At 40.8% G+C, this 12473-nt stretch overlaps 1 protein-coding gene across 2 annotated transcripts in view; it reads left to right on the top strand.

Annotated features, from left to right (window-relative positions):
* The window catches only part of F13A1 (coagulation factor XIII A chain), a 64505-nt gene that overhangs the window by 24152 nt on the left and 27880 nt on the right, over nucleotides 1-12473 (top strand). For both annotated transcript variants that reach the window (XM_031049723.2, XM_031049722.2), the window contains 2 exons: nucleotides 4353-4471; nucleotides 9924-10031. In XM_031049723.2, coding sequence (XP_030905583.2) covers nucleotides 4353-4471; nucleotides 9924-10031 — 227 coding nt within the window. The remainder of the gene's footprint in view (nucleotides 1-4352; nucleotides 4472-9923; nucleotides 10032-12473) is intronic.

Genomic DNA, 12473 nt, shown 5'->3' with positions numbered 1-12473 from the left:
TCTGCCTTTTCCCCTTTCCTTATGTTAGAAAACAAGTCACTGCCTTTCCTTGCTTTATCTCCTGGCTGGAAAAGATTGTTCAGTGGAATGACAAAAGGGTATAAAAACTCAGGCAGTTAAAGTGCAAGAAAACAATAGTTCGAAAATCTCCTAGACTTGTTTGGTGGGTTAATAGCTAAGCAGAAAAGTCTGAGAGAAAAGCCCCATTAAAAAGAGAGAAGGCTGATGCCAGGAATGAATGGGGATCGGGGATTGTTACAGCAAGCAGCAGAGTACAGGCGCTGTCAGTGTCTAGCTCAGCTTTCCAACTCATCATTTTGGAGAAACATCAATGTGTCAGTATGAGCTTTTCTTTAAGACGGAGGCATTTGTGCCCTTTCTTATTGCTCCCTTTCTCACTGTAGTTCAGTGTTGACATATCTTCCCAGCCAGGGATTTGGGTTTTTCCTGCTGTTTCAGAGCAAGTTTGAATACCAGTCAAGCTACAGAGTACTTTGCTTCCAAAATCATCACGTGCTTTCTTATGTTTTAATCCCCTTAGCTACATTTAAAGCTGATCACCAAGAATACTTTAAAGTTGCAGATGCAGGGCTTGATTCTGCCAAATGACATGTACCAGCCCAAACGTGGGAATTCAGCAAGCTAATGGATTGAGATTTCACATACTCAGGTGGAATTTGCATTACTTAGTGAGCAAAGTAAAGCCTGTGAGGAGTGGCACCATCCTTTCTTCAGCCAGCTGACATACTTGGGAAAATCAGGTTTGCTTTTGGGCATACAGAGCCCTCTTCAGTTCTGAAACACAACACAAATGGAAAGTAGTTAAGGATAACTTCTAGGAGTTTAACATAACTCTTAGCAGTATCAGACTACATGAAAGCAGAGAAAGGCTCCTTTGATCTGGATACTTGTAAGCTCTTTCCAAGGAGGCGCTAACTCCCAGTAACTTTCTGCCGGGGAACATTCACTGCTTATCAGGACAAGACCTGGCATTGACTTGTGTGGCTCTCACCCTCACACAGGTGGAGATTCATAGTGCATCTGAGCAAGCTGCAGACTCTCAGAGCTGAGGTGTGCATTTCATTCACCCAAGCTTCCTGCAAAGTGTATTATATTTAAGAAATTTAGTATATTGCAACTTTATTGAGTCAGTTACACTTTTCTTCTGCTTAAATGTTCTAATACAGTTTAAGGATTAGTAACATGTGGTTAACCTTGGACCCTTCTTAAGGGTTACCAGTCATCCAAATTTGGCCCCAGAACATTTTCTTGCCCTTATAGCTAAATTCTAAATTTGATATCTTGTATAATAGATTCCAGGTGGGAAAAATGCGCACAGAGCTTCATCCTTCTGCTATATTAATACAGACAAGCGCTAGCAGCTGCAAGGCAGCATACTGATCTTGGTCCTGGGGGTGGAGTAGGTTTTGTAGACAACTATATTTAGCTCTTAAAGCTTTGTGCTCACCACAGTGCTGTCCTCTTCCAGTGAGGCCCACTCTTGCATGCCTGGATTCCCATGGGTGTGTGTAGAATGGAGGCTGGGTACTCAGGGCAAGATTGCCACCTCCACCCATCTGTGGTGCTGTTGTGCTCAGCGGTCACTGTCTGCACTACAAGATAGAATTTCCAGCTCCAGGCAGCTGCTGTAGTGGGAATGGGGTCACCCCATAGCAGCCTGAGTCCTCTCATGCTTATTCACTTTCCTAAATGGAAAGGGCTGTTCTGCATTCCTCAGCCTTGAGCCTGCGTTCAGCAGGATTCCTCGTCTGCAGTACTGTCTTCGCCTGAAGTGTATTTTCACCTTATCCATCTTCAAACAGAGAAGCGCAGAGGCTAATTTGCTTCTTTGTAGCATTGCTAGTGTCTTAGTAATTTCCCAGGATGAAAGAAGTGAGTAAAAAAAAACCCTTAAACTGCTAGAGAAGAAGAACAAACAAACCCAGCACATTTCCATGGAATTCTTCCGTTTGTCAGATGTGAGCCTCCACTTGCACAAAATAATTAGGAGTTGTACTATGCAGAGCACGCTTAGCATCAAAGTAGTCACAGATGCCTCATATTTTCTTCTAAACAGTCTCAAGGGTAGTGAAAGCTGTCAAAAATCAAAGCAGCTGGCTTCTCTGGGAAACACAGAAGCACTTTTTACTTTATCAAAAAACACAAATATATTAAAATAATTGACAGGGAAGTTAATCAATTTTCATCTGATTTAGCAAAGATCAGGCAGTCTCAAAATAACATAAGCATCTCAGTTGATACCAACCAGATCAATATTGATATTTTTAATCCCTGAAAGAAAGCAGCAGCTGTCAAGAAGGCATATGCACACACTTCACTGAATGCAGAACTGTACAGAGGAAGGTGTGAGTTCTCCTTCTTTAAATGCATTCTCTGCACCATTTGTGTGGATGTGCCTTAAGAAAATTCAAAGCTCACTGAGAGCATGCACATAATTGTTCAGTCAGCAAATCAGGTAGACCCAGCCTGATGAAATGGATCCTAGGTGATCTGTAACATCTGCAATATTTTTAGTGGGATGTTATGCAGAACTTGTTCAGAGCTGGGAGCTGGCCCTTAATAAAATACAGTTTCGTAAGTATTAGAGACCTTGCTGGCATAAATGACTGCAGCTTTTTGATTCACTGTCAAGTTTTGATGCTTTCTTTCACCTAATACCCTTTAAATATAATAAATCCGTGACCTTCCACTTTGTCCTTGGGTAAAGGTTCGCTAGGTCAGGGGTAATGACAAGCCTATATGGAAACTTCTTGATGCCCCAGCCCTTAGAAGCCTGGTGAATACCAACACTCCACCAAATGCAAAAGTGGGTCTCAGACATTCCCACCTTAGGGAAAACCCAGCAAAACCTGCTGCTTCTCTGTTTGCTTGGATTTGGAAGGCATTGTCAGAGACTGTACAACAGCCCTATCAAAAGAGTAATAGGAAGCACTGATCTCCTCATATGCAATAAAGGTGTCTTGTATCTAGCACCTGCTTCTGCATCGTTCATTGCAGACCAATGTGGAGGTCATTATGTTACGTATCTATTCATAATCCCTCCTGTATATATGTCTTCAGAGAAAACAAAACTCCCAGCAGGATTAGGTGTGTAGACTGGCAAAACCCTTCATGCAGCTGAAGCCAGTGTGAGGTCTACCACTGATTTTTTCAGAGGGCTCAGATTTTATCTTTTTTTTTTCAGCCAAATTGCATTTTTATGGGCAAATGAAGAAGCTTGTGAAGATGAAGTTCAAAAGGAAGTACAAATCTGATTCACATTTCAACAAAATACAACAAATCAATAGGCTTTTAAAAGTTAAATGATCCTCTAGTAATTTGTAGTGGGATGCTGAAGAAATCTACAGTAGTGAGTGGTAGTTTGCCCGTATTAAACTACCAGAGGTTATTAGTTCCCTTTAATTTCCTACCTGGTACCACATTACTGATTTCCTCAAATTAATTAATTCCCATACTATTAAATGTTAAGCTGTATCTCTTAGTCTCAAAATACAACGATTGGTACAGTAACGAAATCCTCAACTGTTCTAGCATCACAGAATCACAACCTGCTCCATACCTGTGAATGTCTGAGTGTTTCATGTCATTTGGGGTTATTTATGAATGCTAATAGAGGGTTATTTACTTCTGGAAATCATGTTTGCAGGGTGAGGGCCCACGCATATGTTCTTGACTCTTGATATAAGACCAATCTAGGATATACCCTTTGTATACATTTTGATAAAGATCTCTTCCAAGTACTTGCAGTTTTCATGTAGACACTTGAATTTCTCCCCGTATTAGCTGGTCAGTTGAGCTATGGGAGAGGGATACTCCAGTCAATAACTTACATACAGAAAAAGTAATCAAGCCCTTCTGTTAATACATTATAAAAACTGTATTCCATTTTTTTTTTTAACACACTTCAGATTTTTCTTTAGATCTCTTGACTTGAGCTGTTTTCCATTAACATTAATAGGTTTGAAATTGTTCTTTGATCTGTTTGTGTGGATGCAGAATTGCGTCATGGTGCTCCAACTTTTAAATTAGTGGTACACAGTAATCATAAAATTCCTAATAAGATGTGACATTTTAATCTTACTTTACAGACCCTGAGAAAGCAGACAGGAGTTGTCAGCATTTTTGCATTTTACATGCTTTTAAGTCGCATATCATATTCCTGACTGGGTCACTACCTCCTTATTCTTGTACTCTGTTGAAGCAAGAAATGCTTTGATGGAAGAGGGGTGCTTTTTATCAAAGATGACTGTATTATATGCTAAGATGTTTTATTTGTCCTATATGAAAACTAAGCAACTGTGTTAACATTTCTTTTCGGTGAACTGATGCAGAGGATGCCGTGTATCTGGATGATGAGAAGGAAAGGGAAGAATATGTCCTGAATGATGTTGGTATTGTTTTCCATGGAAACATCAACGACATAAAATTAAGAAGCTGGAGTTACGGTCAGGTGAGCTATTTAGACCTTCCCTGGCTGCTCTCAGTAGGACGGCAAGTGAGTTTGTCTTCAGACTGTGGTTGCGACTGTGGGCTCTGGAGTGCATTACTGGTCACTGCTTCGGAAAGGCAAGGGGCATAATTTTAAAAATGTAAGAAGTGGGTATATGTCTAATCCAGACAAGCAGTGTTATAAGAGCTAATATTTAAAGATCTTGGTTTAGGAGCATATTTCAGATACTAAGAGACTGCCTGTTCAAAGTTATAAAAGTTATAATCATTAGCTGAGATTTCCACAGTGCAGTAGTATTTCTGCTGCTAAGTTGTTCCTGCTTCAGGATCAAAATGATTTGGCAAAAGAGCAGAAATATTGATTGATTGATTGATCATTGATCGATTTTTTGCAATAGGTTGTACTGCTTTTTGACTCTTCCTTAGGAGTTTGGCGGAAACAATTCTGGTCTTCTTGGGGGTCAGCTTGTTCATATGACAAACTGTGATTTAATCCCAGAGTTTTAAATTTCCTCACTACAGTAACCAAGCAGTAAAACCTCTTCTTTGCTGCCTGGACTTGACATCAGTCTCCAGTGACCTCTTACAGCCTGGGGAAACACTCCTTATCAGGCTGCTGTGCAGTATTGGTATGCCTTCAATAACATCAGACTTACTGGTTGACTATTTTACCTCAATCTGTTTGAAAGCACTCACCAGCCTGAAAATCGCAATGGGATGAAAGAGTTAAGTTGTGTGAGAATGACAAAAGGCATTAATGTACAGAATCAAAACAAGCAAAATTCACTCTAGCTGTCACTTGTATATGGTAAGCTCTACTCATCTCACCTCCTGGATTTTCACAACAGCACAATGAAGAAAGGATTGAAGTATTTCTTTAATACTTTGGTGACAAATCCATTCAGTTTTCATGGCACCTCCCTGGCACAGCCTTGCAGAAGTGTCCTTCCTGCTTTGCTTTCTTTCAGTCAGCTAAAGACAATCTCAGAGCTCGAACTGAATGCATTGCCGGTGTGCTTGCCCTGGAGAGCTCTTTGAACTCACATCTCTCTTGTTTCCTTATTTTAGGGTACAATTTCATCTTTTTTCCTGCAGCAGCACTGCCTTAGGGAGTTTCTGCCTTTGCACCATTCCTTTGGTTGTGTCAGTGAAGTTGTTTGTGGGGTCTGACTGTTATCCGGACTGAGATAAAAATAACCCTCAAATTAGGTGCTGATGGGAAGGAATTCCATAATCTGATGGTGTCTCTGATATAAGAGTTGGGAAGCCGGATCCTGACGGCAAAGCTGGTGTGCATTTAAATTGACCAAAAATGCCCCCTCCTGGCCCTTTCTTCCCCCTGCAAGTGCTTGTGCAGCCATGGCATGAATCAGACTGGAGATCTGATCTAGCTGAATAAGCATCTTCTTGATTTCTGTTTGGAGGTTTTTGTTTTGGTTTGGGTTTTTTGTTGTTGTGTTATTTGTTTTTTCTTTCTTTTCCCTGGGTTATTTTTTGGGCTTGCTCTGTTCCTGGATTTGGGACTGACTCTGTGACAGATGTAAGGGGAAAGGAGGGGAATGAGTGTCGGGAGGTGGAAAGTGCTGCTTAAACCAGCTGCTGGATTTATGTCCTGAGATGCTAAATTTATGGCCTATACTGGCTTGGCCTGAAGTGCTTATATTCTGAAAATCTGGCACCTTCCTGACACAAACACCAGCCTCCCTTGAGAAACTGCATTATTTATTTGGTTTTGCTAGGAGGTAGTTCTATCTGTGAGGTTAGGGCTGCTCCATAGTCCTCTGTCATGTACTTCCATTCCTATGTTGTCTGAAGTTGGAGGACCTGATTTCCACACTGTGCCATGGTGCACTCTTAGCTGTCACTTGCTCATGTGAAAACTGTGGCAGATGCATCTAAGGGGGTCAAGCAAAGAGCTTTAATGGAATCAGTCATTTTGTATTGGTGTAACAGACAAACTGCAGGGGAATGCAGAAGTACAGCTCCCTCACTCTCAGTGAGATGGATGATGTGATATTCCTGATCTTACCCTGAAAACTTCCAAGCATTAAAACCAGGCATCTCCCTCATTTTCAACAATCCTGGATGTTAAGAATAAGAGCATTACTGTGAGCAAGTAAAAATACTAGCAGCATGGCCTATATTATGGATATAGAATACAAGTATGCACTTTATATTTATGATATATAGCCCTTTATGACAGTGTAGGTAAAAGCATAAGGGCACATACAGTCATGGGTAGGAAAGGTATTTGGTCATATATGAAATACAAATACACTCGGGCCTGGTAATATTATCAGGCTAAAAATTGCTTTGACCAATGACAGCTGGAAGCTTTAACTTAGGTTGTAAATTAATAAAGAACATACAGTTCAAAACTGGGTTACTAGTGGGAGATTATTCTCACAGCTGCTGTATTTAATGAGAAGCACCAACATGAGAGGAGGAAAGGCAAGAAATATGGACCAAGGGATAAAAACAACAAAGCAATTGAAACATGGCTCTAATGAATGAGGATGGAGGTGTTCCTTGTAACATGACTGCGATTCCTTTCTTCTAAGAAAGCGTAGTCAGTCACTCAGAAAAGCCCACAGGGAATTCAGAGGAAATTTTGCTTTGGAAGAAATCTAGGCACATAGGAATCCTCTAGCTGTGAAATGTCAGAATCTGGGTGCTATATTATTCATCTAATGTTGAGGGGGTTTGGTGAGAAAAATAAAATTAGGCAGGTGGTCACAGAATTCTTGTTGCCCTCATGAGTTGTCTCATGTCCACATGTTGAGCTGCATTAGCTTTGCAGCCCACTGTGCAAATGTAATTCCATGACATGTGCATTTGGTCAGATCAGACCATAATCAGTAGGAGATCACATATGCTTGCAACTGACTGTGAGAAATACAGCCCTAACTAGTGCAAACAGCCCTTTTGACTTTGATTTCAATAGAATGTCATCTATTAGAAACAGTTGAGCATAAAAGAGGATACCCACTGAAGGCCAGCCCAACTAAACACATTGCTCTGTAATACAATGCATGTCCATGTGTAAACAGAACCCCTTTGCCTATGTACTTTCTCATGCCTTGTTTTATTTCTTCAGTCTCTCCCAGGTGGCTTTGACAAAGTTCCTTGGTCCTGAATTTGGTTTATTTCTATTTCAACTTGCGTTGAGCAGACAGTGCCTGCACATGGCCCAAGTTCACTCACTTGTCCTGGCTACCTACTGCTGCTCTAGTTCCTCTGACATTTCAGAAGTGTTCAGCCTCATAAGTGCTGTGTTCCCATTCCACTTCTCTCTAGACAGCATTTTCAAGCCAAGAATGAGAGCAGGATTTAGTTTGATTTAATGTTTTCAAATCCCTGGATAGTGAAGAAGAGCAAAACTGGATTTAGAGTTAAGGCTACTCTGCATCCTACTGCAACAGTGTAAGGCAGCTAGACTTTACAGCTGTTCCTATCTCTTCTGCTGTTAATGCAGTTATTTCACAAGCATTCATATAATTTTGTAAATGCTAAGGTGGATGGCAACAACCCTGATAGCAATTTCTTTTCATTCTTTCTGTAAATGCTGGCAAGATTGACAGTGTCTCATAAACTGTAGATGAGAAATATTTAATTTGCAGGGTAAACTTCTTATTAATTTAACTGAGGTCTTAGGCACTACTGATGACTTGAAGTGCAGAAAGCAGATTTTGATCCTATGAAAGAGATAAGTCATTGGGCCAGACCAGAAGAGAAGTGATCTTGAAACAAGAAGGATTGCTATGAGGGTTCAGAGTTTACATTATCTGCTATGAGGATAATGGCAAGGAGCATCTCCACAGCATCTTTCCACCCAAGATTATTTACATCAAATACCAGTGGAGAAGACTAGAGAGTCTACTGTGCAATTATACAGCTTCTCAGGGATGATACAATATTAGGAGTTGGTCCCTGGGAAACACTGATCTCTTTTTTCCCTATTTGCCCAAATACCATTAATACAGTTTTGTTCAGACTATAAGGTGTTACTCACTAGTGAACATCCACTCCAGAGAAAGTAATTCAGTGCATGTGTGGGTGATGATGAAAGAGGTCTGTTGCCTTGTTTGCTGAGAAGGATCCATATGGCGGTGGTAACCTGAGCAATGAAAGCCAGGCAGGCTCAAGACAGGCAGAAAAAGGGACTTTCCTTGGCCAGGAAATATCTGAGAGTGGTAAAACATTGTGGTGCCTCTATTTTCTTGGTTTATGCCAGAGCTCTGCTGCTGCCTACGATGTCACCCCCAGCCCGCTCATCCTCTGTGCAGCAACAGCAGCAGTCTTGACTCTTTTGGGCTTCCTTTCCAGCACCTCAGATTATCTTCTCCTTTGCCTTTCCCAAGGCAGCCAAAGCAGCAGCCTGGTCTGGGCTTTTGCTCACTTTCTTCAGGAGGCAAATCTTAAGATCTCCCTTATCTGCCAAGGAGCCCTAAGCCCATCTGGAGACAGCTGCAAAATCAACACAGCTCTAGTAGCAACATGAGAGCAAAAATCCTGTTAGAGAGAATTGCATCTTTAAGGATGCAAGCACAGAACGTAAAACCTAACACAGCAAGGGGATGAACTCTGTAGAGTTTCTGTCACTGTCTTGAACGCTAATATACAGTTGTGTATCTAGAAGATACTTGTTTCATTAATGTGCATTTCCCCTGTCTCCTACCATTTACTAGGGGAGAGGTATTTTCCTTTGCTATGCAGTTTCTCCTCAGGAAAATGAAATACACTGCAGGGCAAGTTCTGTGACAAATAGTTTCTGGTCTATTTAGGCACCTCTGCCCTCAATTCATTCTTGTGCTTGTTCATGTTGGATCAAAGAAAATGTACCTTTTCATTCTATTTTCAAAGAAGACTACTTTAGGTTACTTGGTTTTTTTTGACATCTACGTTTTGTAGTCCAGGATTAATCTATATAATCAGTGTTTGGTTGTTAATTTAAAAGAGACTTAAAAATGAATTTTAAAATGTGTCTTTGAATTATCTGTGGCAAGCTACTTATTGCTCGGCTTCCCAGCATTGCATTGCCTGTGTCTGAGAAGTCCTGAAATTAACAGGTCTAAAATCTGTGAAGGACATGAAGTCCTTCATGAGCCGACCAGCTTCTTGTAGTTATTATTATAATATCTTCCTATTATATACTTGTTAGCACTTAAAATTTTATGTTCTGTCAGAAAGGCTGTGTTGTCATTTCAACCTTCTGGAAACCGGACTGAGATTGAATTGAAAATTACACTCTCCCTCACAGCCTCTCACCTTTTTTTCTGCCATACATAGGCAATTATTCTAGAAGAAAGTTTGTATTTTTAACCAGAGAACTTTGACTTCACTAGGCTGACGAGCTACATAACAACAGTAAAATATAACTTTGTCTTTGCTTTCCAGAATAAAAAGTGATTCAATTTTCCTTGTTGTTTCCCTTTTTATTTTCTTTTATCTAGTTTGAAGAGAACATTCTGGATGCTTGCCTGTTCCTGATGGACAAGGCAGAACTGGAGCTCTCTGGGCGTGGAAACCCAATCAAAATCTGCCGTGTTGCTTCAGCAGTGGTATGTAATGAATGTCTAATACGTGTCAGAAATTACTTGTAAATCATAGAATCATAGAATAGTTAGGGCTGGAAAAGACCTTAAGATCATTTAGTTCCAAACCCCTTGCCACAGGCAGAGATGCCTCATGCTAGAAATCAAAGCCAGGCTGATTGAACTGGCTGGCCCTCATGCCCCAATGTGCTTACTCCAACAGGTGCCAGATCAATTGTCCATTCTGACCTCTAGGGTCTGGCTTTTTATTTTACTCTACTAAAGGTGAAATACTTATGCTGGTTCATCACATTTTCCTAATAGTTGTACCTCATTGGCAGGAAAGTTACTTCTAGACATTGCACTCTAGGCATGATAACATTTCTTGTGACACTGCTCATTTTCCATTAGCTGAGGTAATTGAGAAAACTCTGCCAAGGACAGCAAGGAGACATGGGTGGAATTTGGGACAGGGAGCTGAGATACTTGATGTGGACTCTATCACTAACCTCCATGTGATCTTAAGATGCTGCAACCATTACTGTGTCTGATTTTTGAGCCCCAAATGGCCTAGTTCAGCTGAGAACATTTATGTGTGCTACCTTGACCCCAGATGAAAACACTGTGAGAGTTGTCCTCTTAAATATGGGGTCCACAAAACTTACAACACTTGGAATGGAAGTACCTAAAATAACTAGAAGCAAAAAGTAAGGAGAAAACTTTCCATATCTCCACTTTTTCCAGCTACTAGGCACAGGAGTCATGTGGGTGCAAGAGCAGCCCCATCCCTTATGTTCAAGGTGGAAGACTCATCCAGCATGTGGAAGGAAGAGGCTGAGTCCTTGACTCTGCCTTCTAGAGGTCTAAACAGAGGACTTCCTCTGCCCAGAATAATACTCTAATCATCAAGCTAGTGTCATTAGGTGTTCTCCCAAGGCAGCCATTGAATACCCACAGCTGTATGTGTGTCCACAAAACATGGCTGCAGGAGCTGATTATCATCCTGGCTGAGATAATGCTTTAAACCACTTTAGTGCCCAGGTTTTAAGAGAATATGCTCTTGTCTTAGATTACATAGAAATGGAATCTCCAGCCCCTCAGTGCCACATGCTGAATCTTGCATAGCAACATGTGAAACGGAATAGCTTCAGCAAGAAGTATTGTGAACACCCCCACTTCTTTTTCTCTGTTAACCTTTTGGTTAACTCTTTCATCTCAGACATTAGAAATATGGCTTCAGACCTTCAGATAGAAATAAGAATTTAATGTGGTTCCTTCATTCCTGGGTTAGCAGATGTAAAGAGTCCCTCGTACAGGGAGCATGGAAACCCTAAGGGCAGAACAGCACAGAATTTATGAAACCAAAGAAGGCTTGAGTGTTACTTAGGTTTTGAGCCACTCAAACATTTTAGAGAGGCAGAGTATTCATCATTGGAAATACAGGAGTCAATGGACTGCAGGTCTAATCTGCAAGATTAGGCCATAGCTGGGTGGGAGTTTTGGCCACCTGATATCTGGACCTCAGTAGGACATGGCCAAGAGATGTTGAAGTCCCATCTGTTGTCCTTGGCCTCACTCTTGCTCAAGTTGAAATGTGCTGGTGCTGAGCTCATCTGAGGAAGTGCCCCCACACTGGAATCCTCCTGAGGCATTCTGACATTACAGAGTGTGTAGAGTCACCCCTTCTTCCTCTCTTTACAGCCAGAGGAGAGCCTGAAGATCAGGGTGCTGCCCTGCCCTTGAAATGTCTATTTTCTTGGCATGTTTCCCACAACAGTGAGATGGGCACAACCCCTTAACCCTTGGGTTATGACTCTGAATACTTATCTTTATTCAATCCTAGGGTTCACAGGAAGTCGATTTTCTAATTATAAAACAGTAGTTAATCCAGTCAAAAGCTTTTAAATGAGAATTGTGATTTATTTGGCTGGTGTGTAGCTGTTCCACATTAGCATAATTAAAAGGCACAGAGCGAATGAGATTTTTGCACAGCCTCAACTGGTTTAGTTCAAATTGCAGCTAGGAGATATATTGCTCATTAATGCCTATCAGTATAGCCATTAGTCAGCAAAACTCTTTGCTCTGTATAATCTTACCAGGGGGAAACTTACACAGCAAATTCCTTCTTGTTTTCATATGTGCTGGACCAAAGAAATTAGTTTCTGCTCTAAAAATAACAGTGGACTGATTCTCCTCTTGATCTGCTGTAAATCAGGAGTGATTTTATTAAAATCTTTGGGCTTATGTGGACAGAAAACCAGACAATGTTAGGAAAGCTTCCAGCTTAATATTTCTGAGGCTTGCTTATCCATGTATAACTGATAATGTTTATTTAAAAAGCATATCTGTAAGCATGTTTAATGTTAATAAAACTTACTAAACTGGCAACATGAACACTCAGTGTGGTTGTTTAATTTCACCATTTTTTTTAAGAGTCTGACCATCTTTCAAAATTGTTCAGTGATGGAG

This window comes from Melopsittacus undulatus, chromosome 1 (assembly GCF_012275295.1).
Source record: "Melopsittacus undulatus isolate bMelUnd1 chromosome 1, bMelUnd1.mat.Z, whole genome shotgun sequence".
NCBI lineage: Eukaryota > Metazoa > Chordata > Aves > Psittaciformes > Psittaculidae > Melopsittacus > Melopsittacus undulatus.
The sequence above is the reverse complement of the archived record's forward strand: the minus strand, read 5'-3'. Positions and strand labels throughout refer to the sequence as shown.